The 20749-nt window shown below is 36.0% G+C and overlaps 1 protein-coding gene across 5 annotated transcripts in view; it reads right to left on the bottom strand.

Annotated features, from left to right (window-relative positions):
• hyd (E3 ubiquitin-protein ligase hyd) overlaps positions 1 to 20749 on the bottom strand; it is a 680323-nt gene that overhangs the window by 296134 nt on the left and 363440 nt on the right. For 3 of the 5 annotated variants that reach the window (XM_090411567.1, XM_090411569.1, XM_090411570.1), the window contains one exon: positions 5421 to 5683. In XM_090411567.1, coding sequence (XP_090267693.1) covers positions 5421 to 5683 — 263 coding nt within the window. The remainder of the gene's footprint in view (positions 1 to 5420; positions 5684 to 20749) is intronic. The other 2 variants (XM_090411568.1, XM_090411572.1) reach the window with 1 other exon arrangement.

Below are 20749 nucleotides of genomic sequence, written 5' to 3'. Positions count from 1 at the left end.
AGAAAGTTCCTAAAAGAAAAAATTCCAAATTAAAAAGGTAAAAATTTGACCTTCTGACCTCCAGAAAAACTATTACCCTAAAAACAGCTATTATTTACATTCAATATGTTAGTTACCAGACTTCCAAATAGTTCTCTCTCTTATACCATATGCAGATAATCTACACAAACCAAGAGAAATCTGAACATTAATTTACACTACAATGTTGTGCAAATGTAAGCCATAATGACAGTATTAGAATATTAGCTCAAATGATAATATACTCCAAAAACAATTTGGATGTATTTTGAAGAATTTTACCAATAATGGTTAAAATCCTAAACAAACAAACAAACAAACAAACAGAATGCATTCAACAGACTGTTAAATCATGCACCTAATAGCAGACAAACTAATAGAGAGCCACTAGATTACTCCACAACAGCAGTTCCTTATATTAAAGATATATCTGAAATAAATCTAACAGTGGTTCACTGTTGTTGGCTTTATTTCTTTCCAAGAATAGTCAATGATTTTGATTGCTTTAAGATACTGTATCTTGTCTAGAAGCTTTGGCCAACTGTATGACATACACAGATGCATTTGAAGGTTGAAATTATCATTTGCTTCATAGATTGAAGGCATTAGAGCTTTGTTTAAATGAGGTATATGTGGAGCTGTACAGCAGTTAATTCATTTTATTCCGATGTACTCATTTGAGTACAGCACCTAAAATGGCCTAGTGGTGACATCTCTTGCACGATAGTCAAACATCGGGAAAAGTTACAGTTTTAGCAAGCCCTATTCTGCTACATTTTCGCAAATTAAAAGTTAGGTGACGCTGCAGTCATACTTTTTCAGTACATATTCTAAAACTGACCTGTCAATTCCTGTATGATAATTCAAGTGCTTTATTTCTTGTAGTTTTTTCAAATATTTTTTCATTGTGCTGACTTTATGTGTTACAAAGGTAAGTACTAAATACATTTTTTTATATATCAGCACCTCTGTTTGATTACGCGTTAAGAACGCGTACAAAATGGACTTGTACTCATTTGAGAACGGTGGGCTTACAAGGAGTCAATATATTTTTTATTATTCTAGGTTTAGTACCTCTGAAAAAATGGACCCCGATGAATTTCATCCAATAAGTCCAGTTCAGTTTTATGGAAAGCATTACAGAACACTTGGGCTAGCTGTGGACGACATAGCAAATTCCAATCGCCAAGATATATCCATAGTTATTATTCCTCCTGATGTTGATTATCAAATGGATAATGAGGATATTGATGACGAAGATCTTCAGCCTGACCACCTTCCCAATGACGTTCCAGGGGAAATAGAGCTTTATTATGCGTGTGACGAATCTGACATCGATGATGATGATCTTCCTCTAGCCACGATAAGACAATGTTGCGTGGCTGTGCAAGGTAAAGTAATTATCAATAAGCCCGTATGGACAGAAGATATCTTATTTTGTACGCCACCATGCAGAACAATAATCATGTATTTCAAGTAACTGAAGAAGACATCAAGGTATTTATCGCAATTCTACTTTTGAGTAGATACCACAGGTTGCCAAGAGAGTGTCACTATTGGTATTTAGATGAGGATCTCCTGGTTCTCCCAGTGGCCAACAGTATGTCAAGGAACCGTTTTCAAGAAATATCTACATTTGGCAGAGTTGGTTTTACTTTAATTCTTGGACTAATTTAGATATAGAGTTGCACAGTTAATAAATACAAATTTTCTCTATATTTGGATTAGAAATCAACTAGCAACTTATTTTTTTGTTTAAGAACATCGTAGTGACAAATTGACGGATCCAAAGTATAGGTTAAGACGAAATAGGATCCAACACTAGCACAGCCACATTTCAACTACAGCTTCTGCAGCTGCCAAAAAATTTGTACTTTTTCGCACATCATATACAAAGCCCAAATCCACCCAGCTATGGAATATTGGGATGGAGCACCTAAATCCTCAATTAGATTGTTTGATTCTATCCAGAAGAGGGCAATCCAGCCAATTAATAATCCTTCTCTCACATACCCACTTCAACTCACACACGTTCAGTTTCTGCCTTGTGTCTCTTCTACTGATACTTTCATGGACAGGGCTCTGCTGAATTGGCCACTATTATTCCTCCACTCTCCTCCAAAATCATTAAAACAAGTCACTGCTAACCAAATCCTTTTACAGTCCATCTCGAACCATCACTGCCTCCTCCTCCATACCATCTACTTCTGTTCTTTGGAACAGTCTTCCTCCACTCTGCCTTCCCCAAAGATTACAATCCTCAGATGTTCAAGCAAAATACGAACAAGTTCCTTTTGGTGAAATTCTCCAAAATACATCCAAATTGTTTTTGGAATATATTATCATTTGAGCTGATGTGCTAATGCTGTCATTATGGCTTTCTTCTATTCCTCTTGTCCATGTGTGGACAAGAGGAATAGAAGACTGTCCTTTCATGCATGGAATGCATGAAGGGACACAAGACCTATAGCACATTAATCAGATTTAAAAAAAAAAAGTACTAAAATTATGTCTAGATGAAACTATATCTGACTTCATCCCTAACCTTAGGACAATAAATTGACAGGAAGGGAAACAGTGAACAAAACTTTAAAGCAAGAGTTGGATAAAAAGCAAATGTTGTTGATTCATCAGAAGAAGAGTGATGTTTAGGAAAAGCAAGAAGAACAGGCCATGACAAGGAACACATAATTACAGTATGACAGAAAGTTATCTGAAGAGACCAGGGAAGAATAACCTAAGCAACTGCAAATGACAGGAAAGTGTCTGATTAACTAGAAACAGATGTATTATTGCATAATCACTTTAGTAAAGTATACATTCCATTAGTTATCTGGATGTTGAGAAGGACCAAAATTAAAGGGCTGAAATAGACAAATGAAGAACTAATATGTGACTGCTATAAAAGGCAAAATATTCAATTAACTAGTTAATAGCTATTTCATTTTAGTCTCAAACTATTATCAATGTATAAAACTATGAGCACAACAGGAACTTTAATACAACTGATTATACCTGTTAACTCTGAACTATGTGTACAGTTATCCTTCCAATATAGCTGTATGTACTACAGGTGAGGGTGATGTTCAAATTATAACACTATAAGGAAATGAAAGATTGGGGGGGGGGGGGTTATTTTATATGATATGTAACTGCAATTTCAAAAATTTGGATAGTGTACTAAGACTTCAGAGCTTTCTTTATACTTTAAACTTTCATATTTAAAGATGACATAATTTGATATTATGCTAAAGGATCCCAGAGTTGGTGTCATATCCATGCTGAGCCTATCTGGACTCATGAAGTTTTATTAGTCAAATATACTGTTGAAATTCAGATAGAGAATGTCTGCAGATGCATGTGTTCATGGGGGCGGTTTGCCTGCTTGCGGGAGGAAAAACCTCCAGATAAACTGCAGTCCACGCCCAAGACCAGCTAACTTGGTTATGTCTGAGAAAGATCTTAAGCTCCTCACGTTAACGACAGGAATTGAACCCAGGACACTCCTTTCCCAGGCATATGGTTGTGAAGTACATAGTCACTCATCAATTAGCAAATTGTTTCTATCACTCATCAGTGATAGAAACAATTTGCTAATTGTCCACTAACAATTTGGCCCATGGTGAGTCCGAAAATTTAGATATATGTGTTATCGTTAAATTTAAAGAAGTTTGCTGAATTATTAGTTTTATTAGGTTTTATAACTCTGGGTGTTAATTTTGTTTGTGATCCTACGAGTAATGTATGTTCTGGGGATGTCCACATTGGAGTATAGTGATGTTGTGTCCAAAGAAGTGAGGACATCTTCGTGGGATAGCGCTAGGTTTGTTATTTTTTTGAAATAAATAGGTTGTCTGTGTTTTTTTTATCATTGGTTTTGACTCGGTTAGTAAAGGTTTGAGTATTTTTACTAAGAATTTTGATAAAGGTGATGTGGTGGTGTTTATGCATGAGATTTTAATTAATTTGTCCAAATATATATGGAATACGTGTGGTACAGAGTATGGTATTTTTCATTGTTATTTTATCTATCTTATTTTGATTTTTTAATTCATGCAGTGTATTATTAATTTGTTTTATGAGGGTGGGTCAATTTAGGACTTTTTGGTATCTGTTTTGATCATTTAAAATTTCTATTATTTTGTTGTGATAATCTGTTTTGTTAATGATGATCACTGTGTCACCTTTGTCTGCTTTAGCAATCATTATATACAGGTTCTTTTACAATGACTTCAGGGCTTTTTGTAGGTTTGGAGTAATGTTGTATTGTATTTTTATTTTGCTATTTAAAATGTTGTTTATTTTAAGAAATAATATTTCCTTGATGGAGTCTGTTTCTAGTTTAGCTTGAATTTCGATTATAATTTCTTTGTTTGTCATATTTTCAGGTTATTGAAAGTTTAGACCTTTATATAGAATGGTAATTTGGTAATTTCATCAGGTATGGGGTTATAATTTGATAAATTTATAATTGAATTATTTGACACAGGTTGTATGGTGGTGTTATTGGAAAGGTTGGAAGGTCCATGTTTGTTGTTATGGGTGACTTCATCTTTCAAAGATGAAGTCATTGCAGATGTCATGTGTCCTTAAAGATATCACAGTTGTAGGGATTAATGTATAGTGAAAAAGGGCAGTCCTCTGTTATCTCATGTAGTGCAACTATCCCATTTTCTCTACATGAGAGATAGACAGAGGACTCCATAATACAATGATACCGCACTAACCTGAGAGGTTGGACATTATGTCCAAATTCAGTGGCCAATTTGTGTGCTATACACAAACAGTTACTGCATGAATCCCAATTTTTGACCAGAAATGGGAGAGAATACTGAACAGAAGTCATTGTACATATTATAATGACATTGGCAGAATGCTGCCAATTCCCTCATGCAGCTATATAATATCACAAAGACTGTTCTTCATGTTTCTCAGAAATCTTGTTAACAGTCACAAGTATTCTGTCCTCTAACAAGCTGAAAATTTTCAGCTTTTATGAAGGGTTTTACAGTGGCCCATCTGATGCTTATTGTTTTCATGGCTCCGATGCCTCTCTCTCTTTCTATCACATTCTCAATCATGTATAAGATTTTACATTTCCCAAGCAAAAATTTATCAGCATCAAGATCACAATACATTCTGGTGAGAATTTTTTTTCTGCACACTCTTCATGCTACTAAATTTCACCAAAACTGGAGACTGAACGGCAAACTGTCTCTTTCATGTACAGTCTGATACGAAGCATATCACATAAATCATCATATCGTTAAACACTAATTTACTGATTTATGTCTGATATTAAAAACACAGAATCAGAATATACAATTAAAGAAAACCATACCAAATTCAAATCATTAATATCAAAGTGTTCATATGCCAAGTATTCACAAAAAAAAACATACCTCCATACTACACTTGACCAAAAGACAATGTGTAAACTTATCCAGTAATGCTGTACCACTCTGAGTGTTAAGATAAGCCTGATCTTCATATAGTTGGTTATTTGAAGAATTGGTATCATCTCCCCGCCATCCTGACATTATCATTGATTTCACAGCATTCCAATCATTTAAAAGACGCTCTAAGGCCCTACGTGAAAATCTTGGAGGTTCCAAGTCATGGTCTGGTGTGTCAGCTTCTAAATTTTGGGGGGAAGGTGAAGTTTCTGAGCAAAAATTACACAAACTATAAATTACATTCCAAACTTTGTAATCATTTTAAGCATTTGTAGTAAAACATAACAATAAAAGAAGTGCATGTGATTTCAACCTAGTTTATATATAAAAAATGATATTTCTAAATACTGGAAATTTTAACATAATCTGCAATGTTATAACAAACTTAAAACAATACTAGTGCAATACATAACAATAGTATATATCTATCTGACTGAATGAATAAGGCTATGTAAAAACAATAATAAATAATATAAAAATAAAATTTAAAAAATAATTTTAAAAAAATCCTTAGCACTCAAGGTAGTAATATATCACATGTTTATAACCTTTTGTGGGTGGCAATTTCTAATGCATGCAAACACAAAGTGATCTCATGAATCATACACATGGAGAGAGAGAGAGAGAGAGAGAGAGAGAGAGAAATAACAAATTAAAATGTGAACATAAAAAGTTAATGGTCCATAAAAAGAAATGACATTTTTGAAAAAAAAGGTGTTAATTATAAATGATTTAATTTATTATTATTATTATTATTATTCAGGCCTCCAAGGAGTCAAAAGACTCATCGAGGGAGGTCCTTTCTAAGACATAAAGTCTGTCAAGACTCATCGAGGGGAGGTCCCCCCCCTGAGAAACACAAAGTTTATCATACCACTCCTTAAACCCACTGACCGTTCTCGCTCCCACCACTCCATCAGGCAATGCATTCCACGGCTCAACCACCCTCCACACAAAGAAACCACTCCTTACCCTCTTGCTCACAGTTTCCTTTCGTAACTTCCAGGGATGGCCTCTTGTCATCACTCCTTCCAGCTGATCAACCAAGCGAAAGAACTCCCCAGTGTCAACCCTGTAACCACCTCTCAACAGTTTAAAAGTCTCAATCATATCACCTCTCCTTCTTCTATCCACCAAACCCTGCAGTCCACATTCTCTCAGCCGATCCTCATAACTATCCTTGTACAGTCCTGAAACCATCTTTGTCACCCGTCTTTGTATCCTTTCCACAGTTAATTTATCCCCTTCAAATCCTGGGGACCAAATCTGAGAACAATAGTCCAAGTGTGGTCTGATCAGAGACTTATACAATGGAATGATAACCCTCTTATCTCTGCAGGTCAGTGTCCTTCTCATAATAACAGCAATCCTCTGTGTTACCTTCACCACCTTTGCAATATGTCCCCTAAACTTCAGGTTTCTATCAATCATCAACCCCAGATCTCTTGTCTCCCCTACTTCCTCCAGTATAACTCCTCCCATAGAGTATGCAGAATCCCATCGATGTTTCCCAAACCTCAAGACCTTACATTTTGCTGCATTAAACTGACACCCCCATTCATTTGCCCATCTATCTAGCTTATTTAAATCCTCTTGCAGGGCTACCACATCTGCACTATTACTAATAATCCTTCCCAGCTTCGCATCATCTGCAAACAACTGAATATCCCCCTGCAATCCACTGGCTATGTCATTGATATAAAGGTTAAACAATATAGGTCCTAGTACTGAGCCCTGTGGGACCCCACTTGTAACCCTCTGCCTCCTGGAAACTGCTCCACCATACACAACTCTCTGATACCTATCAGACAGCCAATCCTGAATCCAGTTGTCCAATCTGACATCCAGACCCATGTGCTGCAACTTAAATATCAGCTTATCATGTGGCACCCTGTCAAATGCCTTTGCCAAGTCTAAGAAAATTGCAGTATATGCCTTTCCCTCATCTAATGCTCTTGTAACTTTATTATAAAAGGCTAGCATATTGCTAAAACAAGAGCGTCCTTTCACAAATCCATGTTGATTCTCACAGATAACATTACCCTCATCTGCCCAATGCTGTACACGGTCCCTCACTACTTTCTCCAAGATCTTAACAACTACTGATGACACACAGACTGGCCTATAATTAGACACTTCCAGTCTGTTACCACCCTTATGCAATGGCACTATCTTACCTTCCTTCCATTCCCTGGGCACCTTTGCCAAAGCCAGACTTTCATTGAAAAGCCACGTTAAAGGTATTGTCAATTCCCTAGCACATTCTCTCAAAACTCGTGGTGAAATACCATCCAGTCCCACAGCTTTACTGACATCCAGAGTACTCAGTATCTGAAACACACTCTCCTCCTGTACCTCCAGACCTCGTACCAGTCCTATCCCTCTAGCATTAAAACTGACTCCTCTAGGATGAAATACTCCAATAAAGTGTTCATAGAACAATTCTACTATGTCCTCTGCATCAGTCACTCTATTCCCATTTTTATCCCACAATATCATTCTTCCACAGTCATTTCTCCTCCTACTGGCCACATAGCTAAAAAATTCCCTAGGATTTTCTTTGGATCTTAGGGCCAATCTCCTCTCATATTCCAGTTTCGCTTTCCTTACCACACGAGTCACTCTTCTGGCCTGTGTCTTATATTCCTCATGCATCTCTTCACCTGTCTCCTTATATCTCTTCCATAGCCTCTTTTTCGCATGCAATTCCTGTTTAATATTGTTTGTCATCCACTTTACTCCAAATTGCGTCCTCTTCTTCACTCGTGGTATACAACTTACCATTGCTGATAACAAATATTCTTTCACAATTTCCCACGCACTGGTGATATCCCGGCCTTCCAATTCCTCCCTCCATGAAACTTCCCGAAGTTGACGTCTAAGACTATTATAATCACCTGCCTTATAATTCCACATAAGTTCCCGTCTCTTTGATACTCCTGCATGTCTATTCATTTTCCAAGTCAAAACCATATGGTCACTCTCTCCAACTGGTGGGAGAGACGTCAACTCAGTTATTATCAACTCTTCTGATGGTATAACCAAATCCAAAATTTTTGAACCTCTTGTTCCCTCTGTTACATGTTGCCTAAGACATTTGTCCCTCAAGAATTCTAGAAATTCCATTCCCCTATTGTTACATGCATCTTCCTCTCTCCAATTTATACTACTGAAGTTAAAATCTCCTATAACAATCATTCTTCTTGCACTTGCCAAACTTAGCTGTCTAAACATCTCCTGGTCCCCATCCTCTGTGCTCCTGGGTCTGTAGCAACACCCCACTAAATATCCTGTCTTGCCTACCTCTACCTCACACCATACGCTCTCAAAATCATTTGTCTCACTTCCTTCCAAATTCTCCACTCTTAGAGGACATAGGTCATCACTTATCATAAGCAGCACCCCACCACGCTTTCCCCTCCTATCCTGGCGAAAAATGCTATACCCAGCGACTTCTATTCCTGTTGTTATATCCCCTTCTGTCAACCACGTCTCAGTGATCGCAATAATTTTTGGCCAGGCTGATGCTATCTGCGCCACCAATTCCTCTCCCTTATTCCGGATACTCCTGGCATTAGTATACAGCATATAAATGCCATTGTTTCTATACCCAGCATTATCCCTTCTAGACTCCACTGGGCTCAGTCTTACCTGACATTGTCTCCCTTCTCCCAAGTATCCATTCCCACAAGAGGCCACCCCTGCTATTATCCTCCCTGGGACACACTGACTCGTTCAGAACAGCAATCTCTCCAGATGCCTACGTCCTTCCTCATTCAAATGTAAACGGTCTCTCGCAAACAACTCCTCTCTTTCCTCAAACGCACTCCAAGCATCCACATATACCAGTCCTCTCTTGTCACACATTCTCGCTATTATGCCATTCAATATCACCGCTCTTCTGCTCAGCTTGTCACTATCATACCTAGGCAACAAGCACACTATCTTTCCTCTCTGTGTCTTCTTCCGTACAGTCTCAAGCAAAAATCTCATATCTCTCGCTGCCCGACTTACATTACCACTCAAGTCATTCGTTCCTACCATCACAATCATCTCATCCACCCTTTCACTTCTCTTAATTGCCATAGCCACCCTTTCTATTGTTCCTCCTGGCAAACACTCCTCACGCATCCTATCAATGAACACCACGGATCATTGAGTCACCATACATTATACCTCTTACCATTCCATCGCTCCTATTGTTTCCATTCTCTCCTCTTCTTTCATTCCCATACCTCTCTCTTCTACTGTTTCCATTCTCTCCTCTTCTAGCACTCCCATACATCTCTCTCATTCCCTCTCTCCTACTGTTTCCATTTTCTCCACTTCTAGGACTTCCATATCCCTCTCTCATTCTGTCTCTCCTACTACTGTTTCCATCCGCTCGTCTTCTAGCATTCCCATACCTCTCTCTCATTCCATCTCTCCTACCGTTTCCATTCTCTCCTCTTCTAGCACTTCCATATCTCTCTCTCATTCCGTCTCTCCTACTGTTTCCATCCTCTCGTCTGCTAGCATTCCCATACCTCTCATTCATTCCCTCTCTTCTACTGTTTCCAATCTCTCCTCTTCTAGCACCCCCATACCTCTCTCTCATTCCATCTCTCCTACCGTTTCCATTCTCTCCTCTTCTAGCACTTCCATATCTCTCTCTCATTCCGTCTCTCCTACTGTTTCCATCCTCTCGTCTGCTAGCATTCCCATACCTCTCATTCATTCCCTCTCTTCTACTGTTTCCAATCTCTCCTCTTCTAGCACCCCCATACCTCTCACTCATACTCCTTAAATTCTCTCTCTCTCCTACTCTGATTCGCCTTGCATTTATCTCTTCCATTCTCCTAATCTTATCTTTCATACTTCTGCTCTCATTCACTAGACATTCCACCTCCTCTTTCAACTCATCTATCTCCCTCTGCAGGTCAGTCACTCTTAATCTAAATTCACTCTCCCAAACAAAACCATCTCCTAAACTTCCACAGTCACTCACACCTTCCACACTATCAACCATTATTTTCTCATTCTCTCCTATCATACTACTTGTCTTCCTACATTCATTCTCCGTTCCTGGAGCAACAAAGTCGGATATCGATATATCTAATGTACTTATTTCCTCCAACTGCCTGCATTTTGCGCACATACGCTCTCCACTCTCTTTAACAAGCCACATATGTAATTCCCTAGAAGCATACATGCCGCAAGCACTGCATGCCACAAAGTCCCTGTGATGTGAGAATTTGTCCCTGTGATTTGTGAGAATGTATTCAATTGCTCAATTATGTTTGAGAAAAGGTTTTTTTTGTTAATCAATATTAATGTGAAATAAAATTTATCCCCAAATGAAAGAGATACTCGCCTGATATCATGTTCTCCTGTTTCAATCTGGTAATTTCATTTTTAAATTTTTCAAGGTTCATGAAAATTATACAGCAACAGAGCTTCCCACGTGTAAAAACAGATGTGGAAAAGTAAATTCTTGCTATTCCAATGTCTGCCATTGTGACATGCTAACACAAAGTGACGGAAAATGCCACTTCTATCAAAAACTGTTGTTCTCATCCTCCTCTGACATGTTAGGCTCAATGGATTGTCACAAATAAATAATTTGGCTTTGTAGAAACCCAATTAATTAACACTATGATAGGGAAGATATCTGTATAGTCTGCTATGTCTATAAACTGTGAATATTCTCTGGCCAGTTTGTCTGTTTTGCAGGATGATAAACTCTAATTTCTTGGAGGAAAAGTCTGCCACCTTCAAATAAGAGTAGCACACTAACCTTTAGTCTAAAAGCCCTTATAAATTTCAACTCTAAGGGTACTGAAAGTCTATCTAACCAAAGGACACTGGTTTTTACAAACTGAGTTACACAGGCTCAAAATTGACAATTTTATAAGAAAAATAGCAGAATGAAAGAAGCTCTCAACAATACAGATGTGGCAACACATGTCGCAGTAGTTACACTACAAATTATAATTATAACAAATTATAATAACAGCTACAAAACAAGTGTAGAGGTGACTGCGTAACCTTCAATTGCAGACTGTACTATCTCATGATACTCAATACCTTTAATTTCTTGCTGGGAACTGCAACAAACTTCCTTGATCTGCCAAAATAAGAACAACTACAAGTTTCAACATATCTGAGAGCCATGGCAGAATTCTACTGATGGCATAAAGAGATAACCAAAGTTTTTTTATTTTTATGAAGCGCTCTTGGATAAGAATGTCTTTCCAATCTTTGCGTATTTTTGAAGTGGAGATTGTAGATGATGAATGAATGATATTGATAAGCAGAATAGTAAGATGCAGCTCCACTGAATCTCAAATTTTAAATCTGAGATATAAATAAAGGAGTCTGAAGTGTAAAAATGATAGGATACTTAATTAAAAGATGGAATGTACACAAAGAATAAATTCGGTGATAAATGATGTAATATTTATAATAAGTACACTATAAAATTTGTGAAAATCAAAAGTCAAATTATATTAAATGATTAAAATTCTAGAACTCCAAAATTGTGCAAGATGAAAAAGACTAATTTGAAGGTCTCAGAAGTATAATAAATCCAGTTTAATCCTTTATCCAAGTTTAAGCAAACAAAGTTTACACCTGAAGTATCTTCAGCACTGAGGCAACTCATGGTAAAGGTGGACTAAGCTCTCATCACTTGCCTTAGCATCTCCCATAATGCAAACGAGATTTCCTGGCAGACATGTATAATAACTATGCATTAAGGGAAGGGTTACTACCCATTTGGGTAGTGGCCCTTCCCTTTACCACAAGTTGCCTGTCCTGAAGATACTTCAGGAGCAAACTTTGTTTGCTTACACTTGGATAAAGGATTAAACTAAACTTATTATAGTCTAACCAAGTGGGAAAAAACTTCCAAGGTCTCAGAAGTAATAATAATATATGATGAAAGATGAATTCCATTTACTGGGTTACAAGGTCATTTTGGGAAAGCAATCATGAGAATAATGGAACAGGATATTGTAATGTAGGCTGTATCAATGATATGTAAAGGCATTTTGATTATTATTATTTCTGTGTGTGTGTGGGGGGGGGGGGGGGGTCATGGATGCTGATAGTGTTGCAATGTGGTTTTATTTCAATGGCTTCTGATAAACTTAACTTTGCTTAATATTTTTGGAAGTAAAGAATAGTTACTTTTTCTTGATTTTATTCAACTGTATATGCTGCTATTTCTGTGACTGGAGTTTTTTTGGGTTTAGTTTGTCTGTTTATTGGTTTTCTTTTGGAAAAAAAATCAGGTATGGGGTATACAACAATCATGATAATGTAAGCACAAGCATTATCATGATTATTGCCTATCTTTGCTGTATTTTTGGCAATAATCATCTTTTAAATTTGAAGTGGACATAGTGAAAGCAGATATTAGTGGTCAGCTCATTGACCTGGCCAACCCATTTGGAGTCAAATATTTCTCCCAACATGGAATTCATAGCATTTTTTTTTTTTTTTTTTACAGATGTTATGTTGACGATGTCTAGTGTACTGGTAACAAACAAAACTTTTAGATTTACTAACATCCCTTAATAACTTCAAAGACGGAGCATATTTCACTATAGAGCATGATGATAAAAAAGAATTCAATAAATTTCTTAAACCTAATGATTACTAGATCAGGAAACATTATTCATATCAGAATTTATCATAAATTCACCAATGTAGGAAACTATCTACACTCTGATTCCTGCCATCCCTACACTGTTTAACAGTTTATAAAGATTTAAACAAGGAAACTGCCCATCAAAAGCAGATTTTCTTAAATCACGCTTACCTCCAATAAACTATGTGAATTTGAAAATTAAAGATACCAAGAAATTATATACTTGGTTTAATCCTTTATCCAAGTGTACGTAAACAAAGTTTGCACCTGAAGTATTTTCAGGACTGGGGCAGCTCATGGTAAAGGTGGTATGACTTCACATCACTTGCCTTAGTATCCCATAATGCAAAGCACATCTCCTTGCGGAAATGTATAATGCTATGCATTAAGGGAAGGAGCCACTACTCAGACTGGTTTTGACCTTTATTGAGGTCTCATCAGTGGGAGCCAGACCCAGAGGTGATACCAAGATTGAAGTACTGCAGAAATCATATTTCTGCAGTACTTCAGAAATCATATTTTCATATGTGAGCTGCCAAAAGGTGTCACACCTTATTAGTAAAATACTCTGGATTACACATAGATAGTTGTTGAAAGTTTTTCCACTGCATTATACTATAAACGAAAGATACTAAGAAATTATATAACTCGGTTTAATCCTTTATCCACGTGTAAGCAAACAGCAAACGTTCTTCCCTTAATGCATAGCATTATACATGTCTGCAAGAGTGCTAAAGCAAGTGATCTGAAGTCATACCACCTTTACCACAAGTTGCTGGGGCAACTTGTGGTAAAGGTGAAACATGAAAACATTGTGGAACATTGTGGTAAACATGAAAGTTCATTTCTTTTTGGTTAAATGATCTGATTAGAGTTTTCCATATATCTGGTAAGATTAGGCCTTGATATGTATAATGTTATGCATTAAGGGAAGGGCCACTACCCAGACCAGTTTCGACCTATAGGTAAAGATGACCTGCCATTGTTTCTGCCTGGTATCTCTACCTCTGGGCCTGGCTCCCACTGAAGAGACTTCAATAAAGGTCGAAACTAGTCTGGGTAGTGGCCCTTCCCTTAATGCATAACATTATACATATCAAGGCCTAATCTTACCAGATATATAGAAAACTCTAATCATATCATTTAACCAAAAAGAAATGAACTTTCATGAAAATTACATTAAATATCTCAACAAATAAAACGTTGTACTTGTGACACACGTATCATATCACTGTTTCACGTTCAGTGATAACCTTATATAATTTTTTGGATTGTCGGTTAGTTTCCTAGTTTTTGTTACTTTCTATCACCGACCAGTGTATTCCTTTGAAAATGCTGACAGATGTTAGTCAGTGAAACGTTGGATATTAAACTATTATTTACTTGGCTCGCTTACAAAATAAGGCTTTAATTATTATTATACATATCCGTAAGGAGATGTGTTTTGCATTATGGGAGATACTGAGATAGGAGTGATGTTGGCTTGCTCCACCTTTGTTGCGAGTTGCCCGGTGTTGTACTACCTTACCCCAGTCCTGAAGATATTTTCAGGCGCAAACTTTGTTTGCTCACACTTGGATAAAGGATTAAACTAAATTTATTATTGTCTAACCAAGTGAAAAATAAACTTTCAACAGGTTTAGAACTTTTCATAGAGGAAGCCACAAAAATAAAAATAAATAAATAAAATAAAACATATCTGGGATAGATTTAAGGCACTTTATAGCCAAAGAGTGAATGTAGCCATTTTGAGAAGCGCCATATTTTATTGCTGATGCAGATATCAAAAATCAGACTTTTTCTCTATAGAATGACAGCCTCTTCAATTTAATCCTGTATGTGTGTGTGTGTGAGAAAGGGAATCGAATTTATGGTCTGCTCATCTTGACTTGCTATAGTAATAATGTGACATCTATTTAAAACAAACTAAGCTGTTTTATAACATTCCTGGATGCTTGTAGTTTAAAAGCAGCACAAATTAAAAGTGACAAAGTTATGTAGGATGCCATCATTTCAGAGAAACCATTCAGACATTAGAGATTATGATAGTTTTGGTATGTTTTAAATAAAATTAAAATATCTGATGTTAACAATTTTGGATCAAATTAGATCCAAAATATTGGTCTGTAAAAGTTACACTTTGATAATTACTTAAAAAAATACTGGTCGAGTAGCTTTCAGATTTAAAAATGTAGATTCTAATTATATAATTATTATTAAAAAGTGAAAGAGTTTGAAAACAAGAACAAAACATTACATTAGACACTCATCTAAAATATGACAAAAACATTGACTTAAATCAGTATTTTCTTCTGAACTTAAATAGACAATCCTGGAAAATAAGACATTATATGAGGGTGATTTGAAAAGTTCTCAGTCAAGACCATAGATGGCAAGACTAACAGTATTATTTTTTTTTGCCCTAAGTCGGTACATCTGTCATAATCAACCATGTGAAATTGCAAGTCATTCTATCAAGTAGTTTGTTTTATATGGCTGTCTGAAGCAAAAGTGTTGTCTGTACTCCTTGAAATGGATAAAATTCTTTGTAAAAGAAGGTTTAATGCCAAAAGAAATTCATAAAGGTTTATGGGCACTCTTCTCCTTCGTTTTCGACAATTAAGAAATGGGTTGCCGAGTTTAAACGTGGTCATACCAGCCTTGAAGATGATCCACGTGAAGGACTTCCAAAAAGTATAACACCACCAAAAATCATTTATCAAGTGCATGATATGGTGTTGAATGACTGGCAAGTCAAATTGCATGAAATTGCTGAGACTATAGGCATTTCAAAAGGGCGTATAGGATATATTTTGCATGAATAATTGCATATGAAAAAGCTTAGCACAAGATGGGTGCCACGCTTGCTCATAGCAGATCAAAAATGCACCCGCATGAAAATCTCTGAACAGTGCTTGGAGCATTTTAACAAGAATAAAACTGATTTTGTGCATCGATTTATTACTATGTATGAGACTTGGTTTCACCATTACATACCAGAATCCAAACAGTGAACAGAAACCAGTTGTTCAGCACCAAACAAGACAAAGTCGATTCCATCAGCAAGAAAGGTCATGACATCAGTGTTTTGAGATGCTAAAGGCATTTTGTTTATTAATTATCTTGAAAAGGGTAAAACAATAACTGGGGAATATTATGATGATCTTTTAACCAGACTAGATGAAAAACTTTGTGAGTAAAGACCTGGTTTGCAGAAGAAAAAAATGATCTTTCATCAGGACAATGCACCTGCCACAAAGGTATTTTGGCAATGGGAAAATTAAGGGATCTGCACTATGAATTGTTGGAACATCCACCCTATTCCCCAGATTTGGCTCCCTCTGACTTCTATCTCTTCCCAAAACTAAAAATCTTCCTCACTGTTAAACATTTTTCTTAGAATCAAGAGGTGATTGCAGCTGTAGAGCGGTATTTTGCAGATCTTATTGAGAATCACTACAGGGAGGTTAATGGCACTGGATCATCACTGGAATAAATGTATTAGTCTTAAGGGAGATTATGTTGAAAAATAAAAATAATTTTGAAATTATAAATTCCTTTTTTCATTGTAAGGCTGAGAACTTTTCAGACCACCCTCGTAGTGAAAGTTCCAAGGAAATAAGTTAGCAGATGCCCTGTGAATATGCAGAAAAACTGTAGAAGAGCTGCGTGTAAGTATGGTAAACAAAAGCCATAAGAAAACGTTAGTAAGATAAGAATAAAAAAGATTATTTTATTATGAAGGTGACAAACTGATGACAAAAATCCAGATGACTTGAGTAAACATTTGAAAGATATTGTTGAATGAAATAAGCGGGAAGAAAGAAATTGGAACAGGAACACATATTAATCCTGGAGGAAGGAAAGATATCAGAAAATGAAATGTGGTCAGGAAGCTGGATTTTATTTAATACTCAAATATGGAGATGTAAAAGTTTTAAAATGGATTCTTGGTTAGAAGGTCAAATTCCATATGAATGAAACAGAAACCCAGTCATAATACCTATCGATAAAAAAAGAAATAAAGCAGAATGTGATGAATTATATCAGAATTTGAATTTCTCTACTAAGTGTTCCCATTAAGATTTATGCAAGCATACTTAAGAATCCAAGAATAACTGTGGAAGAGATACCTGGAGAAGATTGGGTTCAGGTCAAATAGGATTGTCAGGATTAGATTTTCACTTTAAAGCAAACAGCTAAGAAATTAATGAAATATAACAAGATCCGAATTTATGTTTGATATATCTGGTAAAAGTGCATAATTAGGTTTCAGGTCTGAAGAGCATTTCTTGGGAAAAGATGTTGAAAACACAATTGATATAAATGTGGCATTATAGCGTGCATAGCCTACATTTAAGTTGTAGTCAGCAGCTAGAAATGAGAGGTATATGCAACATTATTCTGAAAAGTCAGGTACAAGACAAGAGTAGACGTCATATAAAATGTTCATCATCATCTATACAGATCACATTATGTAGTGGCATCGAATCTCAATAGTGGATATATTCAACAGCTGTTTACTTTAAGCAGATCATCTTATAAATCCACTATAGTTGTTCAGGACTAACTAGATTGAATACCTCCTAACAAATTTGGAATTTAAATTGAAAATAAATAGACAAAAACCATGCAAGGAGACTGGAGAAAACATCAAATGCAATCATGACAGAGAACCAAAAGAACAAGTAAAATATTTAGCCATTTAGGCACAGTTTAAAAAAACAACTTAATATAATGACTGCAAAAACGTCTTGACCAAAGTTCTGTGGACCAAATGCTGTTTCAAGGGAAATTTGCTATGGCAAACAAAACTTCAAGCCAGAACCAGAATGTCTATGATAAAGTGACTGGAGTGAATCTCTTAGATGAGGGGGTTGGGGGGGGGGGGTCATAGATTGTGTAAATTCGTCTCTTCAGGACAGCACCTTAATTTTTAGGCTGGTTTTTGATCTATGCCAAAAATGCGACAACAGTATTCAATGGAGAAATTTTGGAATTATACAGTGTTAGGAATCATGATAAAGATGATAAACAACCCTATGAAAATCTATGAATATGAAAAACTAAGGATATGAATTTTTTATTTATCAATCCTTTTATTCTTGAAAATCCACAGATATAGAGAATGCACAATTTTCACATTTTTTAAAATGAGCTGAGTCCCATGTTCTTGCAGCATATCCTAATCTGGTCAAACTGGATGTTAAGCTAAGAAGATTTCGATCATCAATATATTTATGTTTATATAAAACAACATAAATCTGGTTTAGCTCAGTATGGGGGTGGGCAGACCCAGTCACATGAATCTTTGGGAGATTAGGGTATTTTGGATTTATGGTCAAAGCAACTCAGGCTATGAGGCCAGAATGGTCTCTAGGGTAGAGACCAAACATAAAAAAAAAATATGGTACTGAAAAAATTTAGCCCTCTCACAATACTAATGTACTATAAGTACATTAGTATTTTGTGGAAGAAGTTACATAAAAGGTATTAAACAGTGGGATGAGGATATTTCTAGGATTATGGATGATAAAAGTATTATTTTTAAGAAGTATTTATCAACCAGATCAACTGAAGATAAGACTGAATACAACAGAAAAACAGTTGCAACTTAAAAGTGGGAAAAACACAAAGGAAGTTGGTATGATTTCATATCAATCTCGAGAGAGAGAGAGATTTAACCGAAGTCAGCCCAATAATTTATAAAATTTTAAATAATTTGAACCAAGAAACAAGAAGGAATCAATCTGAATGATAAAATTATATGGCTACAGTATTTAAAGTATTAATAGTCGCATCCTAGTCAAGAATTAGAATTACCACAATTCAGTGAACCATAAATTACTTGGAGAAGATGGCATTAACAGAGACCTTCCAAATATGATGAAGATCTTGAATTAAGACTTACAGATTTTCTGAATAGTTAGAAAGACCAATCAGAATCCTGACAGAGAGTCTTATTTATTTTGGTTAATGAAAAAAAAATTAACTGCAAAGACAACAAAAATTGTAAATAACAAACGAGAGGGTCATTACAACAATAATACAGGTCAGGAACAAAATAGAATCTGTTAGGGCACATTGCATGAATGATTACTTTTCTTTGCCATCACTAGTTGAAAAGCACAAAGAATTCAACAGAACGATGCATGTATCATTTATAGACTACAGAATAGTTTCTGATTGTGTGAACAGAAATCAATTTTTAGAAACATTTGCTGATGATAAAACCCCTAACCAAATAATAGTCGTCATCTGTAATTTTTATAGATGATAGTTCTATAAACTTAGCAGTCAAATTGGAAGCCACTAAATTGACATCTAGCAAGGCTGCAATTTATCACCACTACTTATTAATACGAATGCCAATGTCTGACATCACAGAATGACAGCTGTTTATGAATTTCCTTTCCCTCCTTAGTTTTTTTTACTTCTGGATTAGAGATTGAAGGTTTCTCAAAATTAAATCACAGCCTTGCTATAAAAAGTTAGTTATAATAAATGAGTAATGCTAAATTCCTTGCTACAATTAAGGTTTGTCCCATAAGTATTGTTTTTCTTAATAATATTAAAACTATTTATCTAAAAATCTTTCCTGGGAATCTAAAACAAACTACAATATGTTAACTTAACTTTATGGTAAGTTAGCCTAAAAATGTCATGCAAAAATAAATATTAGTTTAACTAATATAAAACACAAAAATACATTTATTATCATTATTATTATTATTATTATTATTATAAAAAAAAAAACCAATGAGTCAAAGACTCATTACTGGAGGTCCAATATCACACACAGTTTATCATACCATGCCTTAAATATGTTCACTGTCTCTGCACTCACCACACTCTCAGGCAATGCATTCTGATCACTCACCACTCTCCATGCAAAAAAACCTGCTTCTCACCCACTTGCTCACACTCTCCTTATACAGCTTCCAGGGATGACCTTTTGTTCTCTTCCTATCTTCACCCATTCCGTGCAAACCCCCCCCCCATCATTAATCGGAATAACCTTTTAACAGCTTTCCTCCTCCAACATTCCATCAATTTCTGAAAATTGAATTTTGTCAATCAGTCTTCATACTCAACATTCCAGAGAGCAGAAACGACATTAATCAAATGTCTCTGAACCTTTTCGAATACATCTTCATCTTATTGAAAACCAGGTGACCAAATCCATGCACAGTAATCCATGTGTGACCTGATCAATGCCTAATACAAGGGAACCATAACATCCTTACTTTTACAAGACAGTGGGCTCCATATCATTCCCGTTATCTGCTGTGTCATCCTCACAATTTTAGGTCTTTGCTTACAATCACTCACAGATGTATCATCTCCTCTATCTCTTACAAGATATTTCACTGATTGTGTACTCTACATCACATCTTGGTTCCCAAATTTCAAAACATTGAATCAACATCCCCACTCATTTATCCAGTGTATTCAGTCCTCTTGCAAAGCCACAACATCCACACTACTCCTGATAGCTCCCCAACTTTGCATCATCTGCAAACAACTGCATATCACAATTCAGACCTCTCCCAATATCATTTGCATACAAATTAAAGAGCAATAGACACAAAAAAGACACCTGGGGTACACCACTAGTAACTTTCCTCTTCTGGGCTATTAC

This window comes from Typopeltis vanoorti, chromosome 21, assembly GCF_054136105.1.
Source record: "Typopeltis vanoorti isolate ZY-2024b chromosome 21, IOZ_Tvanoo_1.0, whole genome shotgun sequence".
Taxonomy (NCBI): Eukaryota; Metazoa; Arthropoda; class Arachnida; order Uropygi; family Thelyphonidae; genus Typopeltis; species Typopeltis vanoorti.
Note: the sequence above shows the minus strand (reverse complement) of the source record. Positions and strands in the feature narration are given on the sequence as shown.